Here is a 23,483-nt window from a genome sequence, read left to right as displayed (position 1 = left end):
CAGACATGGAAGAGGATGCCATGATGCAAATGAAACAAAATCCCAAATGTTAGTACCTATAAAAGAGAAATCACACCAAATATCAGATGCACCCAATATGTCTGCTTTAATGAAGGATAGTGTCACCAAAACTCAAGGCTCAAAGCATCAAAATGCATCTGACTCGTGTGCATATACTATGCATCCATATGAGCAAATCTGGCCCAAAAGAAAATGTCAACCCACAATGACAAAAAAATGGCAAATATAATGCTAATAAGAGCCAAATGCCTCAAGCATAAACACTGTCCATGGGTGGGCATAAGCATCAATAATGTCTCATCCAAAAGATCATAGGACAACTTGTGTCAAAGAGCCAGCATGTGATCGCCACTAAGCCTAGTGCACACAAGATCAGCGGAAGAACTAAGGAGGCTCAAAGCACACTAAATAAGACATGAGAGAGATTGCAAATCTATATCTCTTGCAATGTGTGTGTGTTCAATAATACATGATAGGCCTCTTATATAGAGAGTGCCTTTGAATAGTCAACATTTGTGGGATCCTCTGATCCACATCTTTCCTCGTGGATATCCTCTATCCACATCTCCACATCATGTAGTCCACATCCTAGGGTGGCTACTTTGATTCTTTCCTATACCATACCTTAGCCTCTAATTATGTGCTCATGGCACCACAACTCTCAACACCTCCCCTTGGTGCCATGATCCTTTGGCTACTGCAAGGTGGTCAGATGTGAGTTACAAATCCATCACCTCCCCTTAATGCTTGCATTACTACTTAAGGTGGTCAAGTGTGGCTTTTACATGTCAATACCTCCCCTGGGTGCTTTCATGGCTATTCTCAGGTGGTCAGGCTTGATTTACAAAAGATATGAGCTGAAGGTGGCAAGGTTTTTGTTTCTCAATACATTCCATTGATGTCGCCTTTTGGCTCATGGGACAGCTTGATGACGATGGCATTCGCTTCTTTGCTTAGTGTAGCTTCATGCATGATGCTTTGTTCTTCCATGTGCCTTGATGCTTTCTGTGTGGATGCCATGCTTTGTGGTATGGTCATCTCATGCACTTTAGCTTTTGGCATGCTTATGACAATGATGTGTGCATTCATGCTTTGATTTATTAGTTGTTGCAAAGGTCTTACCAATTGATTTCTTTCAATATTGGCAGTGTCTAATTGCTAACAATTATTCTTATCTGATAGGTGCGTAGAGCTCAAAAATATGATCACTTTTTCTTTTTGGAGCGTGTGCAAATTCTTCCTAGATTGGAAGTTACGGCTTGTCGCAGATTCTATGAAGAAGAGGGGGCCTTGATGATGTGGTAGAGGCTGCATATGTAGCTTGCAGGACTGTGCTTGGCAAGGGGACTATGCTTAGGTGGCACTATGCCATGTGGCAACCTTCTAACCAGACTGAGTTAACTCAAGGGTAGATAAACTTAACCATGGTTTATTGTGGAAAACTTTACTAGTGAGTTAACTAACTCAACCAAGGTTCAGAAACACTCAACCTTATTTGGCCACATGGCAGAGGGAGGTTTAGAGATAGAGCTCTTTGTGGGAGGAGATGCGTGGTCTGATCTGCGATCGTATCTCAGCTACCTCTACTCTCGTCTGCACGACTGAGCTCTTTCAGCTCTCCCTCTCGCCTCTGCTTCCACTTCCGTCTACTCCATAGGAGCTTGGGTGCAGTCAGTGAGTCAATGGAGAGGTCCGTGTCAAAGCACCTAGTTGATGGAGAGCACTGGAACGGTTGGAGATCATTGTTTTTGGAGTCTTTGAGCCAGCATATGGCATTTTTTAAGCTCTGCTGGTGGCTGGCGATGGCAGTTGGTGAGGCATACTGTGGGCGCTGCTCTCATTATAGGCTGCTAGATGAGGGTTGAAATCTTGCTATCAAATTCACTTGCACACAAGAAGGCTGTTTGCACATAGGTCTCAAACCCAGCTCTTTCTTTCAAGACACGGCTCTGAAAACATTCACCTAGACCTTTGAGGATTAGATTCTTCATTACAACTGCCTTGGTAGTAGCGTGATGACGGATATGCAAAGCCTTTTCGTTTTTGCTGATGAGCAGTTGATGGAGCTATGGCTAGAGACAAGGTGCGCTGGTCTGTCAGATGGAGGCAGCCGCCGGGAGATTGTTGTGATGTGGGATGTGTTCGTTGGAGGCTGCTCTTTGCTTGATGTTGTTGGAGGAGGATTGCATGCTTGAGGAGGGCAGAAGCTGCATCAGACCATGGGAGTTTCCAACATTAGAACAAAGCGAGCTTGAAGATCATGCATGCTTTGTGCAACATAGAATGAACCCCTCATGGAAATCGCTTAATCTCAAGCTTTGCCAATGCAATCTCTTTTGACTTGTTGCTGCATCCGAAGTTCTTAACAGGATGGCTGTTGTAGAAGGTTTAAGGTAGAGGCAGTTCATGGAGGAGGCTGTTGCTGATTGCTGGAGTTGCACGTCAAATTGTTGGAGAGGTCTGTGGTAGCCCGTGAGTCCATCGTTCGTGGAGCCGGATCCAAAGCGGGTCCTTGAGGAGCTTTACTGGACTATCTATAAAGTGTGTGTTGCAGGAGACGGGGTCTTTGGACCTCTCTTTCTACTCAGAACCTCTCAAAGATGGGTGTAGGTATAGCTTCGAGCTCTCTCTCTCAAACAATAGGATAGCCATGGTTTCTCTCCAAGATAAACACCTACAGCTATCTGATGCCTTGAACCAAAAGGAAAAGGTCGAGTTATCCCTATCCCTCTCCCATATGCAAGCCACTTGTGATGATATCACGAAGGAATTGGTACAATTAAATGAAAGGTTACTACTTAAAGAGGATCAGCTCCATGCCACATTAGACACAAACAATGCGCTACAAAATAGCCTCAAAGAGGGTGAACGTCAAATTCAAGCACTAGAGAAGGAAGGCATGGCATCAAGGGAGATACTTGTGCACACCAAAGCAAAATTGGACGCTCAAGAACAAGAGATACTCCAACTCCATGTGCTTAATGATCAATTTCTAGGGCATCCAAAAGTAGCTCACAACAATTCAATAGTCTAAAGCTCGCATACACCTCCACATTGGGTAAGTATAAAGATAAGTACATGGAGTGGCAAAATAAAAAAGCCATAATTTCCAAGTTGGAAATTCAACTACTGGGTCAAGCTGATGATGATGTGGAGGGGTCAGCACAAGATATTTTGATACAAGGCATCACTACATTATACCACGAGCTTGTTGCAGTCCTCCTGCAAGAGGATCACATTGAAGGAAGAATACGCATACTCTGGAAACTCTTGCAAATCAAAATGTTACATGCAGTATCTCTTGGACTAGACCAGTAAGCACAAAGAATCTCTTGGATCTATACGAGCACATGGATGAAGACGAGAGGAATGTGTTTTGTCTCTCAATGCATGCAAATCTCATACGATTAAAGGCTAATGCAATACTACTATATGAATGCTTGATGGGAAGTCCCCCTCTTCGGGTAGTAGCTGGACTCCTACCTTTACTGCAACAATCACCAGCAACTTCCATGGGATACAACTCCCATAAAAATCCAAAAGTAAAGCTGTCAATGCCTACCAGAAGTGACAGGAATCTGCCAGAGGAATTTGTGGTCTACCTTCAATCTAATCTCCCCTATCTTGCCACTCTCTATTCTGATCTACTCACATCCCTACCTAACTCCAGTACTATCCTCCATACCTTTCCAAAAATCCATGCTAATCCATATTCCTTGCCATACCTCTCAACACTATCGCCTAATCCAAGAATCTAACTCCTATCATCTAGTTACACTTAACTTTCTTCCAACACTTGACAATCCATCCCTTGAGGATTATCAAGTTGCTAAATCAATTTGTCTTTCTCTCCCTCCACTTTCCACCACCATCCCTACTTCTAACTTCTCGAATTCACTACTTGCTTCGACCTCAAGCTTTTCCCCTATAACCTCTTCCTCTCCCCCAAGACCACATGTTCCTCCAATCTCCCTTGAGTTTTCAATGGAAGACACCATTAATGATTCCATCAATGAGCTTCAAGAATTGGATAATCCAATTTGCACACCCTCAAGGGAGTTGCAATAAGATACAGATAGGATTCCCATGCCTAGTAATCCCATTGGTGGTTTTTGGAGGCAATACCCAAACATGCAGTCAAGAGGAGGATGGGATTTCTCGAGAATTTCAATGAGTATCCACCAAGCACAAATCACTCCAAACATCAGCATGAAATTGGAGCCACAGCCTGCTTGGCGTAGACCAAAGCTACTTAATGAAAAGTACCTCCTTGAATACATGTAGGCTCCATCTTCTTTTCGCATGCATCCCACATTTGATGCGGTGCCCCGTCGCTACCGATGGGATGACAATCATCATGATCTAGATAATGCAGATGCTCCTTGCAATTGGCCGTTAATCAATAGAAACTCTAAAATCAAATGGACAAGCCAAGAAACACTCATCAGAGGCTTGGATAGACATGCATCAATTATGCAAAGCAGTTATGACAAAACACTCAAGGAAAGTGTAAGATACAGTGAAGCCTTAGCAGTCATCCTGGAAGTGTCCCTCACCATTGATGACCTTTGCCCAACCTCAGCTTCAATCCAAATCAACAGATAGATGCTCAAACAACAAGTCGCCTCTTTCAAAGGGCCATATCTCTTCAAGGGCGTTATGTGTGTTTGTTTGAAGAAATGATTGACACTGGCTTCTTAAATAGTGAGCAAGCAATCTACGGTGCTCGTGGATTACAAGGAAAAAATCGACAAGAAGCTCGCTCCATCTATCACTACTGCCATCTTTACCATACTCATTGGGTAAAGACAACCCCATCACAACATCGTCTACAGACCCAACCATAACCCCAGGATGGGTAATCAAATCGGTCCAAGGGAGTTGCTAACCCTATGGCAACAAGGGCCAGAAGTGCAATCTAGGACAACAACTTTGAGAGCATTGTGTGTGTAAAGTAGCGGCAAAGCTCCGCTTGTAATATCTTGAGCCTAAAAGATAGTATGAAAAATATTAAAGGATGAGGATAACCAAAATCCTCTCTAGAAAAGATCCAATCATACTTGTAAAATCAGGATCTAGAGAGAGAAATATTAAATCTAGAGAGAGAAAGACTAAAAGCCTACACTTTCGGAGGTCCCTCCACTTTGTGTAGAGACCCAAAAGGTCCCCCCACTTTGTTTAGAGACCCAAAAGGTCCCCTCACTTTGTGTAGAGACCCAAAAGGTCCCCCCACTTTGTTTAGAGACCCAAAAGGTCCCCCCACTTTGTATAGAGACCCAAAAGGTCCCTCCACTTTGTGTAGAGACCCAAAAGGTCCCCCCCAAAATTGGAGAGACCAACATGTATAAATATCTCTCAATGGAATGAAGCTCCCACTCTTTGGGGTTCAGTGTTCAAGCTCACTATTGTGTTCATGCAATTGATCTCCATTGCATCCATGCTCTCTTACACTATTGTGTTCTAGCATGCCCTTACCCTTGCACTCTCTACCCTTGAACTCCCTCCTCCTCCTCCTTCCTCCCTCTTCCTCCCTCCTCCTCATCCTCCTCCCTCATCCTTCTCCTCCATCTCCTCCTCCTCCCTCCTCCTCCTCCTTCCTTACTCTTCCTCCCTCCTCGTCATCCTCCTCCCTCATCCTTCTCCTCCATCTCCTCCTCTTCCCTCCTCCTCCCTCCTCCTCCTCCTCCTCCCTCATTCTCCTTCTCCTCCCTCCTCCTCCTCCTCCCTTCTCCTCCTCCTCCCTCCTCCTCCTCCTCCTCCCTCCCTCCTCCTCAACCCTTAACCCTCGAATTCGCGAAGGAGATTAGCTCTCCACTCCTCAACCTTGGACTCCTCCTAAACTCTACAACCCCCTCTGAACCCTGGAACTCCTAGTTAACTCTCTCAACCCTATCCCCATTTCTAACCGTGAAATTTCCTTCTAAAGCCTTGAACTCCCGTGGAGACGAGAGCCTCCATCAATCGTTATAAAATCAAGCCCTCTTTCTCATTCACGCATGCATGAAATCTGCTTTCCACGCTTTAGCCTACACCTCTCACCGGAACACGACCCGAGGACCTATGCTACACTTGTGAACACCTATGCTACAACGAGCAACGACACGATTGTAGGTGACCAGCACCCTCGGAACCTACACTTGGGTAAAATAGAGACAACATTTGGCGCTGCTGCGGTTAGTTCTAAGGTGAGGTTAGATTAGGGTTTTTTTTTTTTTTAGAAGAGGGGGGGAAACTGGCAGGCGGCAGTTGAGGGTGGAGTGGTGGGGTTCGAAAATGCAAGAGGGGGCACCCATGGCTAGAAGGGGGGGTAAGGGGCTAGAGGCCTTAAGCCCTTAAGCCCTTAAGCCTAGTGGCTAAGGCCCCGTTGTCGGGCCGACGTGCACCAAGCAAGTGGTGTCACCACACAAGCGGGCGCATCGCCGCACAGGTGGGCATCATCGCCATCGTCATAGGTGGGCACCGTCGCCTCTGGCATTGCTGTCCTTGTTGGCGCACGAGCATCATCGCATGGCGTGCCGATCCGCACCTAGTTCGTGTGGGGGCAACCAAGCCCCAAGGCCCCTTAAGGGCCTTATATAGATAGATTTAGAGAGAGCAAAAAGAGAGGGGGGGCACGAGAGAGAGAGAGAGAGAGGGGGGGGGAAGAGGAGAGAGAGAGAGAGAGAGAGAGAGAGAGAGAGGGGGGGGGGAAAGAAAGAGGAGAGAGAAAGAGAGAGAAGAGGGGGAAAAGAGAGAGAAAAAAAGGGGGTGGAGGAAAGAGAGAGGCGGATAAGGTGGATGGAGGGAGGGATGGGGGTGGAGATAGGTGGGTGGGGGTCGAGGGGGGGAAAGGGGGGGTGGAGGTGGTAGGTGGTGAAGGGGGGGTGGGAGGGGGGGAAAAGGGGGGGTGGAGGGGGTAGGTGGAGAAGGGGAGGTGGAGGAGGTAGGGGTGGACGGGGTGGGGGAGGTGGAGGTGGAGAAGGGGGGTGGAGGTGGAAAAGGGGAGATGGGGTGTAGAGAGAGGTAGAGAGATAGTGGAGTGGAGGGTGATGGAGATGGGGGTGGAGGAGGTGGGGGATACAGAGAGGTAGAGAGATAGTGGAGTGGAGGGAGTGGGAGATAGAGAGAGGTAAAGAGATGGTGGAGTGGAGGGTGATGGAGATGGGGGGTGGAGGAGGTGGGGGATAGAGAGAGGTAGAGAGATAGTGGAGTGGAGGGAGTGGGGGATAGAGAGAGGTAGAGAGATAGTGGAGTGGAGGGTGATGGAGATGGGGGGCGAAGGAGATGGGGGGTGGTAGAAGAGATGGGAGATGGAGGGGGAGGGGGAAAAGGGGAGATGGGGTGTAGAGAGAGGTAGAGAGATAGTGGAGATGGGGGATGGGAAGAGGGAAGGAAATGGGAGGTGGAGGAGAAAAAGGGGAGATGGGGTGTAGAGAGAGGTAGAGAGATGGTGGAGGGGAAAAGGATGGTTACCTTGAGTGGGGGAGATGGGGGATGGTGGAGGAGATGGGAGATGGAGGGGGAGGGGGAAAAGGGGAGATGGGGTGTAGAGAGAGGTAGAGAGATGGTGGAGATGGGGGGTGGGGAGGGGGAAGGAAATGGGAGGTGGAGGAGAAAAAGGGGAGATGGGGTGTAGAGAGAGGTAGAGAGATGGTAGAGGGAAAAAGGATGGTTACCTTGAGTGGGGGAGATGGGGGATGGACAAAAAAAGTCGAGGTGGTGGGGAGGAAGATGATGGGAGCTGGAGATGGAGATGGAAGGGGGGGTGACGGAAAATGTGGTGGTGGAGGGTGGAAATGGTGGACGGAAATTGGAGGATGGAAAATAGAGAAAGACGGAAATTATGAAGGCTTAACAAAATTTGGAGAAGGAAGTGGCTAGCAAAAGTGTGGGGAAAGAAATGAGGGGGGTTGGTGCTGCTTTTATAGGATGTGGAGGGATTAAGGGTTAATTTTGGGTGTTTAGTGTATTAATGTGATTTTGTATGTTAACATTATCCTTTTGCATCATTTGGAAGCATTTTTTCACTCCTTTGCCTTGAGGGATGTATCTTGAATGGTTTTTCGTAGTGGGTTCTTTCTTCACACATGCAAGCACATGCTCCACTTTCACTTCAGGCACTAACCTCCCCAACAACGGCGCCAAATGTTGTCTTTGTTTTACCCAAGTGCAGGTTTTGAGGGTGTTGGTCACCTACAGTCGTGTCATTGCTCATCGTAGCATAGGTGTTCACAAGTGTAGCATAGGTCCTCAAGTCGTGTTCTGATGAGAGGTGTAGGCTAAAGCGTGGAAAGTAGATTTCATGCATGCGTGAATGAGAAAGAGGGCTTGATTATAACGGATGCGTCCATTTTACGAGCAAAAACCTATGAGCAGGTTTATACGAGCGTGTTTTTCAAGAGATTTTAAAAATAGTATTTCTTTAGGAAACATGGTTTTTACACTTTTATTTTCATTAGAACTAGATCCCTTTATCATAAAATTATACAGACTAGTCACTCATTCATTTTTACATAACATAAATGTTCTTATTCATAGACATCCCTTTGTACCGTTGTTATTACCTTAAAAAAGTATTGAAAAATAATTCATTTAAAAAACGTCCCTCATAATCACTCTCAATATAATAATATTATACATAAATAATTACTTATTAAAAATATCATATGGCAATATCTTTCAAGTGTTTTTATAGTATTAATAACAAGATATTTATGGACATGTTTCCACAGAAGTTTAAATTACTGTAAATAAGTATTAACTTGGGCTCATATATCACTCTCATAAAATACATGTAATATTTAATACTATATATGCAAGGTTTTCCAAAATATAACCCCATAGATGTGCTCAAATGGGGTTTTCCAATCAATTTGAGTGGCTGAATGACTATATTTGGACATTGGATGTGAAAGTTATGTCACTTTTAAAAGTGTTGTCCAAGGTAGTTTCGCTAGCGAAACTACCTTGAAAGACCTTGTTCAAAGGGCTTTCGCTGGCGAAACTACCTTGATGGCTTGCTTCAATGAGTTTTCTTTGGAGAAACCCTTTCATGAAGATAGGTTGAGAGAGGTTTTTGAATGTCACCCCCTATTAAGTAAAAAGTTGTAAGAAGGATCATAAGGGAATTTTCATAGAAAAGTCTACTCTACATGTGGGTTTCTTCAAAAGCCATCCCATTATGTTCTCACCATTCCCAAAGATTCACATAAATATTCGTGTATAAAATAGGCATTCCTATAATACTTTTCATATTTCTAAGTGAAACTATGTTTTCTTCTGATCCATTTTTATCATATTTTTGCATAGTTGGAAGCTTTTTTTTTCCTTCGCTCGGATGCTCGGAAGATTTCGCTCGGAAAATGCTCGTCCCCGATTATAACGATTGATGGAGGCTCTCATCTCCACAGGAGTTCGAGGCTTTAGAAGGGGATCTCAGCGTTAGAAATGGGGACAGGGTTGAGAGAGTTAACTAGGAGTTCCACGGTTCAGAGGGGGTTGTAGGGTTTAGGAGGAGTCCAAGGTTGAGGAGTGGAGAGCTAGTCTCCTTCGCGGATTCAAGGGGTAAGGGTTGAGGAGGAGGAGGAGGAGGAGGGAGGAGGAGGAGAAGGGAGGAGGAGGAGGAGGGAGGAGAAGGAGAAGGAGGGAGGAGGAGGGGGAGGAGGAGGGAAGAGGAGGAGATGGAGGAGAAGGATGAGGGAGGAGGATGAGGAGGGAGGGAGGAAGAGGGAGGGAGGAGGAGGAGGAGGGAGCAGCAGGAGAAGGAGGGAGCAAAAGGAGGAGGGAGGAGGAGGGAAGAGGAGGAGGGAGGAGGAGGAGATGGAGGAGAAGGATGAGGGAGGAGGATGAGGAGGAGGGAGGAAGAGGGAGGAAGGAGGAGGAGGAGGGAGTTCAAGGGTAGAGAGTGCAAGGGTAAGGGCATGCTAGAACACAACAGTGTAAGAGAGCATGGATGCAATGGAGATCAATCGCATGAACACAATAGTGAGCTTGAACACTGAACCCCAAAGAGTGGGAGCTTCATTCCATTGAGAGATATTTATACATGTTGGTCTCTCCACTTTTGGGGGGGACCTTTTGGGTCTCTACACAAAGTGGAGGGACTTTTTGGGTCTCTACACAGTGTAGGGATCTCCGAAAGTGTAGGCTTTTAGTCTTTCTCTCTCTAGATAGTCTTTCTCTCTCTAGATCCTGATTTTGCAAGTATGATTGGATATTTTCTAGAGAGGATTTTGGCTATCCTCATTTCTAGAGAGGATTTTGGCTACTCTACACACACAATGCTCTCATAGTTGTTGTCCTAAACTGCACAGGGTTAACACGCACAGTGTTTTGACATCATTATGAAATAGAGATGGATTTTGCATATCATTATGAAACAGACATGGGAGTTGACATTATTATGAAATAGAGATGGGAGTGGTTCTATGAAAGAATCAGGAAGGAACTGGATAGGTGGAGACGATTTCAGGCCAATCTTTAAGGAAGGCAATGGTTCTTAACCATTGTATGTACCCTATAGGTATATTCTAATTATCTTGTTGGTCTCCTTCTCAAGCTGGGCTACATTTATCAAATTCTGTAGATCGAGAGAGAGAGAGAGAGAGAGAGAGAGAACAAGATAAAAGTCAAGTGTACCTTTGAACAAATATGGAGAGAGGAGAGGAGAAGAGTGGAGATGAGGAGAGAGGGCACATCTAGAGAGCACACCACAAATGACTAACTGTACACTAGTATTAGTTAAAAATGATGAATATATACAAATCCCTTTAGGGATAGGGTTTTCAACCCTTTCCTTTTTAGCACTCTATGTGTTAGTGCTATGCACATATGATTACACATGATGTTAAGATGAATCCTCAACACCTTCCCTCAAGATCAACATCATGAAGTAGGCCTTCCCTTAAGATGATGATTCTAGGGAATCAAAGAAGGACTAAGCTTACATTCCATCACACCCCTGTAATGGGAATGTCCTTCCTCTGCATCAAACCAAGAGCTTGTCGATGCTTCTCGAAAAGCTCTTTGCCAAGTGGTTTAGTAAAGATGTCTACAACATTGTCTTTGTTGTCACAATGTTGTAGTGTGATGTCACCAAGTAACACTCTTTCTTTGATGAAGTGTTCTCTGACATCAATGTGCTTTGTCCTCGAGTGATATACTGGATTCTTGGCTAATGCTTGAGCCAATTGATTATCATAGTATACTGTTATTGGCTTTAATTCATCAAAGTAATATGTTTTTGACAATAGTCTTCTGAGCCATATCGCGTCACATGCACCTATTGTGAGTGCCCTATATTCTACTTCTATTGAAGACAAAGAAACAATTGTTTGTTTGTTTGACAACCATGATATAGCACCTTTACCAAAAAAAATGCATATTCTTGTGTGGATCTCCTAGTCTCATGATCTCCTACATAGTCATTGTCACAGAATCCATGCAACCTTGGATGACTTCCTCTATATTCGATTTCAATGTTCTTGTACCTCTAACTTATCTCAAGACTATTTTTGCTACATTCCAATGAGACTATTTTGGATTTGCCATAAACTGTGCTAGTGATCTTATTGCATAACAAAATATTTGGCCTTGTGATAGTCAGATATTTAATAGATCCAATGAGCTGTCGATAGTATCTGTCATTGATTGTAGGCTTTTCTGGATCTTTTATAAGTTTCAAGCTCTATTTCATGGGAGTGGCTGCAATCTTGTAATCTGCCATATGAAACTTCTTCAGGAGACTATCCACATATTTTTGTTGGCTCATGAAGGTGCTGTTTGAGTCTCTCCATAACTCAATTCCAAGACAGTATTGCATAAGTCCAAGATCTTTCATGTTGAACTCTGCAGATAAGTCTTGTTTCAGCTTGTTGATGAAGCTATCATTACTTCTTGTCACAATTAGGTCATCTACATACAAAAGGGTAATAGTAATGTCTTCCCTTGAACTTTTTTGTAGAGAGTATAATCTGCATTGGACTTCATGTATCCCAAATTAAAAAAATACTTGTCAACTCTGTTCTACCAACTTTTGGGTGCTTGCTTTAAGTCGTAGAGACTTTTCTTGAGATGGCAAACCTGATGCTCTATCCCTGGTTCAACATAACCTGCAAGTTGCTACATGTAGACTTCCTCATCTAAGTAACCATTGAGAAAACCATTTTTGACATTTAGCTGGTACACATTCCATATGTTGAGTCGCTAGTGATTTCAAAAATCTTATGAAGTCCATCTTTCCTACTAGAGCATAAGCCTCATCATAGTCTTGACCATATTGCTATGCAAAACCTTTTGCAACAAGTCTAGCTTTGTATCTTTCAATACTTCCATCTGGATTGTACTTCACTTTGTAAACCCATTTCTTTACTATGGCCTTATTTTTTGGTGGAATGTCACATAATTCCCAAGTGTTGTTTTTATACGAAGCTTCCATTTCTTCATTCATAGCAGTTTGCCATTTTGGCTTATCAGTTGCATCTTCGAAGTACACTGGCTCTTCTGTGGCCATGATAGTAGTCATAAGAGCACAATTGGTGGTTCAATCCGAATTACTCTGCCTTTCTAAGCATATGTTAATCTCGCTAGTGGTCTGCTTTTCCTAGTAGACCATCTGAGTTCCTACCCCATTCAAAAATGGCCACATGCCTGACGAGATAAGATTCTCCGTCAGAATCTTTTCTAATGCGCTGAAATCCGAGGAAGATGCCATCGAAGCCCACGATGGAGCTCCGGTGATAGTCTGCCACCACTGATCGTTTGCAGGGGTGTTGCTGCCCGGTTATAGGGACCGTAGAAGCTGAGATCTAGTCCGTCGATGGAGCTCCAGTGAAAGTCTGCCACCGGTGGTTTGCAGGTGTGTTGCTGCCGGGTTATAGGGGTCATAGAAGCCGGGTGCTAGTCGTGTAGAAGCCGAGAGCTAGTTGGGAGCATGTGAGCTGGAGGTCGTTGGCCTTAGGGAGATGGCGGTGCCGATTGTCTTTCGTTTGGATGTGACGGTTGGAGGAGCTGTCGTGGGAAGCTGGCCATTGCTGGAAGCTCTATGGTGCGTCGCCCTTGGTGATGTTGTCATCCCATGGTCATTGTTGGAAGGCTTGCTGGAGCCTGGTCGATGGAGAGGCCGCGTTGCGGCAGCCAACCGTTGGAGGGCTTTGCTTAGAGTCGTTTGAAGCCGGGTGTTGGCTACGTTGTGGAGAGCAGTTGACAGTCGCTTGTCGAAGTAATTTTGATGGACTTCGGTGCTACAGGGGCTAGCCGCATGAGTCTGTTTGGCTGTAGAGAGCTCGTTGCTGTTCGCTGGAGGTTTGAACATTTAGACCGTAATTGCATGCAGATCTACTGGTCGGACGGCGGGACGTTGATGCAGAGGCTCGTTTCCTTGATGGCGCTGCCCATTTGAGACGTGCGATGTGGTAGACTAGCTGCTTGTTGAAGTCGTCGTCAGGACCGTCTGTGGTTATGAATAGGCCGTAGTTGGCCGTCTCCTACTGTGAATCGGCCGGTTGGAGAGCTCTTTTTTGCAGAAGAGCTCTGCTAGTTGCTGGTCGTGTGTAGTGGAAGCGCCGTTGTCGAAGTCGTTGATGGAGCGACTTGCTGCTAGTTGCTGGTCGTGTGTATTGGAAGCGCTGTTGTCGAAGTCGTTGATGGAGCGACTTGTAGGTTTGTGTTGCTGTAGGCTAGAGAGCTCCTTGTTGTTGAGAAGTCGCTTGGAAGCTGCCCCTGACCTCTGTCAATCTCAAAGGACCGAGATGGTCTCTTCCTATTTCTCTTTCTCTATGGAGTAACACGTCTTTTTCTAAGTACCACTTAACTCTCTCTTTCTCTCAATGAAAGACATGGATAGTAATCCTCACCAAAGAACTCTTAAGTCTCTCTCCCTTAGAAGAACACTCAGATCCTTCCTATTCCCACACCCTCTTCTTCCTTATAGAGTCTTGAATGGCAGATGGAAGCTTCACGATAGTAGAGAGAAATGGAAGATCAGATTTGACGGAAAACATCCCTGAGAAAGTCTGCATTCTTCTTTGGCTCATTTTGCGCATGGGAGTCTAGACCAATGCTAGGAGTCTATCAATAGGCAAAGGGGATGGGCTCTATAGAAGGTGTAACGGCAAGGAAGACATCTTTCATTTGTTTGTTGCATGCCCTCAATCAAGAGCAGTTTGGAAATATATCCAGATAAACATGGGAGAGCCACTAAATTAGGAGGCAATCCTTTAGGAGATGCAATTAAAATCAATAAGGATGACTAGACACTGATTAGAGCTAATGCCTTGTGGTTGATTTGGATATCTATAAATAATATGCAGTTCAATCAAGTGCATACTCATACAAAAATGGCTTTTGTATCTTGGTGGTCTAGGAGCAGGAAAGACTCAGTGAAGCTATGAAGATCTTCAACAACTCTTTAGACCAGCTTCAGGATGAGATGGAAGAGTTCACCAGAGATGGCCCAAGAATCAGCATACCTCCTGCTTTCACTACTCCACAGAGTGCAACATTTCCTGCTACAAATGTTGTTGATGATCCCCATTCTCGTGCCAAAATGTTTAACTCTGATATCAAAGAAGAACCACTCTAATTATTCTTCACTTGCTTCCCTGACAATTATGATGTTTATGTCCTTGCTATTCTGTTTACAAAACAGAAGTTGTCCTTTTTTATGTAAGTGAACAGTTTTGTAACTCCATGTGTGGAGAGATGGAAATATCACATAAAATCTTTTGATCGATAAATATATACTTTTTTTGCCCCAAAAAAATAAAAGAACTCTCAATTGCAGGTTGACCATTCAATTATCATGATCTTAGAATATGTAAAATTCAATCCAAACAATGTAATGATGTGATTATCATTTTCCAAGAAAATGCCAAACACGAGAGATCACTATGTCGTGATTTAATATAGGATTGTGCAATGATAGTTAACTCCAAAGTAGCTACACAAAGATAAGAAAGACTTGGGTTGCCAATGGAACCAAAAAACTTGCAACAGGTTTGGTGTTTCAAAAATCCTGTCAAATTGGCATACACAATTAGCTTCTTACAAATAAAACTTTTTGAAAGGTAAGGTAAAATCATTTAAGCATTTGTTATCCTCTAGACCTCTTACAAATTTCATCTCCCCTTCTAGCAAATGGACTCTACCCATGAATGACACTCTACTTTTATACAACCAAGTCTCCAAAATCCCCAAAGTAAGAAATCTTCAAAGTAACTCACCCTTGGGTTTGCAAGTGTAGTCAGCTGATTATAATGAGATTCCTCAAAAACATCGTCTCATTCCATAAATTTAAACAACCTTACACCCTAGCCACATGTCCCATGAGAACTTTAGACAGTCAAGAGGTGTTGCATAAACACATGGTTTCACATATCTGCCATGAACATTCAGAATGTTGACAAAATTGGTTTTGCAAGAATTTGATGCGTTCTAGTTTGAACAGAGTACATTCAAAAGGCTAAAACCACATTCAGTAAAATTGTGTTTTACAAAGCAACAGTATTGGCAACCAGAAAAATCAGTCAGGTCAAGTGCATGGTGCGAACATGCCCACAAGGTTTTCTGTAGACAAAATATCATTACAAAGTACAGGCTCAATATATGTGTTAGAAAAGCCTTGCATGCTTGATAATTAGATTGCAAATCTTTCAACATGCAGCAGGAACCATCTGAAGAGACATACACAGAAGTATAAAAGATGCCACCCTGCAAGTGGAAGAAATGCAATTTGAATGTACATGTACATGCACATGCACACAGTACGTACATGCAACCTATCTGCATGTTATGAAAATCGACTCACAAAGTTCCACATTTGATAGTCTGGCATGCATAGCATAGCCTACATAACAACTCACTTTGGCCGTCTTAAGTAATGTGTGCCTTCAAGAGGTGACCGTAGGTGAAGGACAGACACAATCCCCGTGACATCCTCTCTCACATTGTCAAAAAGAAAGTTTAGTCCTTTGTAGACAAAAGGTTGAGCTAAAGATGATTTCACAGTTGTCTGTATGAACTGATTGCCCATCAATTATCAATGAAGCTGTGGTATGTTGCTGACTACAGATGTTTAAGCAGAAACTCTTCTGCACAGTACCTAGACGTGTTACAATTTACAAGGCCATTTTTACAGTATAATACGGCTTCAACGCTTATAAAAGAACACACAAAAGAGGATAGTGGACTGAGAGGAATCCTTAGTTGACTGAAGAACAGCTGAAAAAGTCTTTTACCCTTCAAATCAAGTTGGTAGTCCCTTGTGAACAAATTCCAAGGGTGTTGAATATCATATTTCTGAAGCCATAGGATCTTCAAGTACACGGCGCCGAAAATCTTCCACCATCTTAGGAAGACCCTCCCTCAATGGAACTTTTGGCTCCCAATGCAGTATATCCTTGGCTTTTGTAATGTCTGGCTTCCGCATGTGAGGATCATCTGCTGTATTTTCCTTGAATTCGATCCTTGCGTGTGGGTCTATTACTTCCTTAACCACCTTGCAATCATACATACAGCTAACATTTCTCAGCAACCCTGGAAAAAGGACAAGAATGACAGAAGCTTTAACATTCATGCATTCAACTTACTTCTGCGAGTTCTAGCATGGTGAACTCCCCTGGATTTCCAAGATTAAAGGGGCCAGTATGTTCACTCTCCATGAGCCGCATAAGACCTTCAACCTACCAGGTAGAAGATACTCATTAAAAACTAAATTTCTCACCTCATATCACTGTACGTCCACTGGCAATCCACAAAAGTTACGAAATTATGCTCACTAGACAGGCATTCAAATATGGTGAAACATTTGACCAAGCACTTGATACATGCGCAACATTCAGGGAATCCCGAATCACAAGGAAGGGATGGGCTAGTTTCATACCAAATCTGAAACATACTGAAAACTTCTTGTTTGTTTACCATCGCCATACACTGTTAAAGGTTCCTTACGCAGTGCCTGCAGTCAACAATAACAATTGCAAAATTCACAAAGTAATGTGCATGAGGCTTCCCTCCTATGTCCCAACTACCAGTCAATTCCAACAGAAACTTGGCACAAATGCAAGAGCCCCCAACCTGAGCAACAAAATTGCTCACAACTCTGCCATCGTCTAAGCACATTCTTGGACCATAGGTGTTGAAAATGCGGGCAATACGAACCTGCTTCATAAATATGTGTAATCAATTGTGTAATCCCTTAAGCTATTGTCCTTGAGCGAAACTGACTGAAGAAATACAAGTATTGTGAATGATCTAACGGAGAATTAAAAAACAAAACCAAGAGCTATTGCAGATCACACCTCCACATTTGCTCCTCGGTGATAGTCCATTGTCAAAGTTTCTGCTGTTCTTTTCCCTTCATCGTAACAGCTCCGCACACCTAGATGATTTATAAATAAAAGCCCATTGTCCAGGGAAAAGTGAGATTCACAAGGATCTTGAAAGTTGAGAGAAAGTAAGCTTAAACCCTGTTCGAAAACTCATACTGTGATGCAGATTTGCTCACCTATCGGATTGACATGCCCCCAGTATGCTTCTGTTTGTGGATGCTCGAGAGGATCCCCATAAACCTCACTGGTACTTGTGAGGAGAAAACGTGCCCCCACTCGCTTGGCCAGACCCAGCATGTTAAGTGTGCCCATGACATTTGTCTTGTACACAATGTTAAGGCAATTCTGAAGAATAGGCTAAATTTCTAGAAAGGAAAGGATCGAGTTACTGCTAAACGCAATTTGAGCTCGATGAATCAGAGTCTTATTAAATCAATGTCAGTGATCACAAGACAAAGCAGACATAGAAGGATATGATCGTCTTAACGGGATTATGTTTATAATGAACTGGTGAAGCAGGGCACGCTAAGTGATAGATTTGATCCACCTCTAGAAGAATCGGTTCCACTACATCGTGTCGAATGAGCTCAAATTGTGGATTCCCCATATGATGCTTCACGTTCCCTTTTCTACCAGTGAAGAAATTGTCCAAAACGATGACATTGTCCCCTCTTTCTATCAGTCTGTCCACGAGATGGCTACCAACGAAGCCAGCCCCGCCCGTTACCAGCACCCTCAAAGCCTTTCTTTTGAGTCCAAGAGGAATTTTGCCTCCAGGATTCGTTACACTGACATGCTTGTTAGGAACGGAGCTTTCTAAAGCGATGTCATGCATGTTCGTTTCGACATTCCTAGGCGTATGCACCCCCTGATTCCCATCTGCTATCAGAACGCCTGGCTGAAGCATGAAGAAGGTCGTAGCAATTACCATTCCTATCAAGATGAACACAACTCGCTGCTCCTTCATTAAGTATCGCACAGGCTTCGACCAACTCCACGGTTTACCCTGTTTCGGGGTGTAATCCCCGTCCGTAAAAAGGTTCTCATAGCGACGCTTGTTGAGGCTGCCTTGCTTCAACATGTCTTGCTGTCTTTGAGGATCTTGTTCTCGAAAAGCTTGCGAATCGGAAGGCTTAATGAATGGGCAGGTTAATGGGCGAAGCTTGAATCAAACCAAGATGGGTTGATTCAAAAGGTTGGATTGAATTGGAAAGGGAACGAACAGCATTAGGGATCTGCAAAAAGGAATGGGGGAACGAAGGGTTGGTTCGAGTTGGGAGAGTGAGGCGACTGGTAGTTGAACGATCAACTACAAGCTTGATATCTTTCAACCTCCGTCCTCCCTCATGAGACCTTTGCCTCTGTTCGTTCTCTCTCTCTCTCTCTCTCTCTCTCTCTCTCTCTCTCTTCACTGTGTGGCCTCTCTCTCTCTCTCTCTCTCTCTCTCTCTCTCTTCACTATGTGGCCGGCTTAGATGGTGGTCTAAAGCTTGCGATTTTGATCGGTACGAATCTCTCTCTCTCTCTCGGTTGAGATGGCAAGAAACGCCTTTTAGTTAGCCTGTGCGCTTGATCCTTAGATCCGTCCTCGATCTACAAAACACCTGCACGCTTTTGTAATACACCTCTCTCTCTCTCTCTCTCTCTCTCTCTCTCTCTCTCTCTCTCACCGCACAGACTCCAGCGTAGCACTCCGTAGCACAAGATGAATGAAGCAGCACAGACTGCTCTCGCTCTCTCTGTCTCTATGCTGCCATATCTCCATCAGTGAAAAAGTGCAAGCAGAGGGGTACTGGTGCAGTCACGGTAACAAAACCCCGTGAGCAGAACAAGAAAAACTTGGATGCGGTAGAGCTCAGTGGGAGTGTTGGGTTGTTGCTGGATTGGTGATCCCAGGCTGCCGGCAGCTCCTCAGTGATGAAAATGCTGGTTTTGCATGTGTGTCCAAACAGACCATGACACCATCTCTTTTCTCTTTTATTAAAGAGAATATTAAAGAGAAGAAGAAGAAGAGAAACACAGAGAACTACCCACTCATGTATCTTTCCAAGCCCGGCCGGTCGCCACTGTCCGGGCACTTCCTTCGCCCGTTCTCCCGCTGCTTTCCGAGCACTTCCCTTCTCCCGTTCTCCCGCCACTCGCCACTTTCCGGGCACTTCCCTTCGCCGGTTCAGTTCGCCGGCCGGTCGCCACCGTCCACCTCACCCCCGCCCCTTCCCCCATGTGGAGGTTTTCAGGGAGGGGCTCTCAACATTTCCCTCGTGGTTTTAAGTTCCTTGTGTGCACCTGTGATGGCAGTTACTTGCAAATTTGATTCGTGGGCGGGGCTATTAATTGTGAGTTTGTCTATTAATCCATGGTTACATTAATTGTGTGCATGGATGGTTTACGAGCATATTCTCATTCTGCATCTCTCTTGGTCAGACGGCAGAGATTTACTCTCCGCCAACCTGAGACCTTTACATCCGCATATCCACTAACACTTGGAAGCTTGCCAAGTTGGGCAGATGACACAGTGGGTGAAATCACATCCACGCATGCCAAACCTTCATGTCTAGCGCTACACCGGCAGCAAACGATTCAACTTGTCCTTGCCAAAATCTCAAAGATGACACAGTGGGTGAAATCACATCCACGCATGCCAAACCTTCATGTCTAGCGCTACACCGACGGCAAACGATTCAGCTTGTCCTTGCCAAAATCTCAAAGAGCGAAGAGAGAGTACCCAAAGGCATCTAACAAAATCTCAATCGGATATCCGAGTGGAATGCTAGGCTAGAATCCGAATTTTAACTTGAGGTAGGCTAGCGTTCGCACATAACTAAGCAAGCATGATTCCTCACGGGGCCCCAATTTGAGCCCACTAGTGGGGCTAGGTGAGTGCCACTAGCAGGCACCGGGAAGCACTCTTAAGAGCTCTTGAAATCCACAGACTCCAAGAGTTTCCCACACATCAAACCTTTCAAGCCACGGTCGGCAGAAACCCACTCTAACCGCAAATCACACTCAATTTTGCCAATGGGGCATCTCTTAAGCACAAGTTTTCTCCTGAGGAATTTGTGCTCTCATCAACCCAATGAGATTCCCAATAGTTTTTTTTCAAAAGGAATGTTAATTACACATCGAAATTACTAGCGATTTTGCAACCAGATCATCTCGAACCTAATGTGGATGAGGTCGTTGCTATAGTGGAGCATCCAAGGACCTTGACAACCAAGAAAGTCCCTTAGTTGCTTTCAACACTCCCAATTATCTCTAGTCATCATGACCCTAATTCATCTATGATATCAGAATCTTTAATTCTTGAAGATGATATCAAAATCTTTAATTGTTGAAGATGAAATCGAAAACTGGAATTGTTGAAATGGTGTCCACACAATCACGATGAAATGGCTATGGTGCAAGAATGGGAAATTGGCCACTATTTAAGATCGTTGTGCACACATGTAGTAAGGTGGCAACATAAATATGTCATCTTTTGTGCAAGCACGTGATTGAAAAGGCATGTTCGTGCCATATTGTTTTAATCCTATCACTCTTGGAGACATCATGTATGCCAGCAAGAGAGCACAAGAGAGTCCTAGAAATATGTGAGAGCAGTGTTGCCATTGTGTCTTCAAGACCTTTGATTGTTAATTTGTTGCACATTTTAGAGCACTTTCAATTCATAGATTAGCTATTGAAAGATGCCTCAAGAAAGTTAGCTTAGGAGGGTGAAGAGAGCCATTGTTTCCTCTAGATAAGTTGGACGATTCAAACAAATTGCCCTTCCAAGCAGTTTGCCATCAAAAGATCAAAGAAAGCATTTTAGGAAGAACATCTACAAGGTATTGGATTGTAATTAAAGAGAAGCCATTGTCTTCCAACCAATTGTCTTCAAAAGATAGAAAACCATTTTACGAAAGAACATCCATAAGATATTGGAAGAGTTAGCCCTTAATTGTGTTAAGATGTCAAATGCCTTTGTTAAGCATTCTCAATCAATGGTGCAATCCCCACAATCTCGAGAAAACAAATGCAAGCATTTGCTAATGTCAATGATGCAAGAGTTGACCAAAGACTAGCTCCAAGCTTAGAATACTTTGAAGTTTGAAGGAGATTTGAAGGCTACACTGGATGAAGTAGGGATGGAAATGGGTTGTCCAATAATGCCAACTCAAGAGTAAACCTAAAAAGGCACAAGAGGCTTAGGGTTGAGATTTAAGGCTATTGACTATGCTAAAAAAGGTATGAGAGGCTTAGGGTTAAAGATTTGAGGCTATTAAACACCATACAAGAGGCTTAGGGTTAAAGATTTGAGGCTATTAAACACCATACACAAAAAAGGCACAAGAGGCTTAGGGTTGAGATTTAAGGTTGTTAACTATGCTAAAAAAGGTATGAGAGGCTTAGGGTTAAGGATTTGAAGCTATTAAACAACATGCACAACATATTTACAAAGTAAGTACTTCGAGGGGGCTTAAAGGTGACAATTCATTTTCCCAAGCTAATGGCCAAGTAGTTTGGTTTGGAATATGCTATACAAAGTTCAATGATGCATGTGGGATGGGAACTATGGTGCATAAGACCTCTACTTTATTTCCCTCCAACTTGTGAGCACACTTCTAGGAAGTGGTATTGCAATAATGTGGGCAAGTTATGGGGTTCATAATTTGGAATCTTTTGCCACATGTTGGATGCTTTGCTTTCTTTCTTTCTTTTGATGATTCTTTTGGTTATCTCCCTTAAGAACCTAAAGGTATTGCATAGTGGATGCTTTGATTTCTATTTTTGTTTTGAATATTTTTTGGTTCTCTCCCTCAAGATCCTAAAGGTATTGCACACCCATGCCCTTTTTTTAATAGTCTCAATCCAATTAAATTTACTTAAGGGCATGCCTAGTGTTCCTAATTTATTTGGGGATCCCAATTGACTACAGTCTCATGCAAATTCGGTGCCCAATTTTTTTGGGCCAATGGTTCCCTCCCAATATTAATTACATTCAAGATCAAACATCCAAATGTTGATGGGAACACTTCTATATGCATGCACCTAGGAATTGGACCTAGGACCTTTGCACTTAAGTGCTTTAACCACCTCACCAAACAAGAGCTTCAATACCACATGGGGGGGCTCCTCTTATTTATTGTCATCTCTCCCATATGTAGAAAATTAACTCTTCGCCAATGGCTCGAGGTAGCCTCCCTTCTTTAATAAATGTACATGTCCCCACTCTTTGTCCCTCGAGACTTCCCCCGCTCCTTCCCTTCAATTAATGTGGACATCAATTTTCTTTGCCAATGGCTCGAGGTAGCCTCCCTTCTTTAATAAATGTACATGTCCCCACTCTTTGTCCCTCGAGACTTCCCCTGCTCCTTCCCTTCAATTAATGTGGACATCCCACTCTCCTCTCTGCTCCTCCCTTTATTCCACCTCCCCCTTAGTTTAATCATGCACATTTTCTCTTCCTCTTCACCTCCCTTCTCTTCTCCACAACGAATAGTCCCCCTTTGTCCTATTTTAAAGTAGGGGGGCAAACTGAGAAAAAAGGAAAGATGGTAAGCCTTGATTTGGACAAGGCTTATGAATGCATCATGTGAAACCTTTTTATCAAACCCTTGTACCACGAGGTTTGGAAATTTCTAGAAGTTTTCATAGGAGATCAAGAACACAAGGCTATCACTAGAGACAATATTAGTGCTATGACATGGCAACAAGAATAAGTGTTATCCCCCCTAAAGGAAATGTTGGGTGTTCAGAGCATTGGATTGTGTGCTTAGAGTGTTTGAAATGTCAACTGACCCTTGGCTTTAGAAAGGGACAAGATTAGATTTTGTAGGACATAGGGCTTTTCATGAAATCGGTCATGCAAAGATAACAAAACCTTTTCAGTCTTAAAAACAGAAAACAAGCTATTTACCTTCGCTAAAATGACATTTACCGCTAGTAAGTGCTAAAGATAATGCCAGTAACTTGCCACCAAAAAACCCCCGAGGAATTTAGCACTACCATCGGTAAAAGGGTGACTACTGGCGGGAAAATTCACCATGAAGTTGCCCAATGGTACTATCAATATTACCAATGGTAGAGAGTATTGTATCACCAATAGAAGTCATTTTATCGCATGTAACTTGTTTGCTCATGCGACAATATTATTTTTATTACCAATGGTACTAAT

The 23,483-nt window shown here is 43.8% G+C and overlaps 1 protein-coding gene across 1 annotated transcript; it reads right to left on the bottom strand.

Moving 5' to 3' along the window:
- Window positions 1-15,904: 15,904 nt before the first annotated feature.
- LOC147894388 (UDP-glucuronic acid decarboxylase 4-like) lies at window positions 15,905-19,291 on the bottom strand. The gene is made up of 8 exons (XM_087385006.1): window positions 18,786-19,291; window positions 17,798-18,731; window positions 17,504-17,646; window positions 17,298-17,377; window positions 17,074-17,157; window positions 16,880-16,954; window positions 16,587-16,679; window positions 15,905-16,495 (listed from the first exon to the last, which is right to left on the bottom strand). Exons 2-8 carry the CDS (start codon window positions 18,406-18,408, stop codon window positions 16,289-16,291), a joined length of 1,293 nt encoding a protein of 430 aa, XP_087241132.1. The 5' UTR covers window positions 18,409-18,731; window positions 18,786-19,291; the 3' UTR covers window positions 15,905-16,288.
- Window positions 19,292-23,483: the final 4,192 nt, after the last annotated feature.

This window comes from Dipteris shenzhenensis, chromosome 14 (genome assembly GCF_047967505.1).
Source record: "Dipteris shenzhenensis isolate YYH24624 ecotype China chromosome 14, Dip_SZ_1.0, whole genome shotgun sequence".
Classification (NCBI taxonomy): Eukaryota; Viridiplantae; Streptophyta; class Polypodiopsida; order Gleicheniales; family Dipteridaceae; genus Dipteris; species Dipteris shenzhenensis.
Note: the sequence above shows the minus strand (reverse complement) of the source record. Positions and strands in the feature narration are given on the sequence as shown.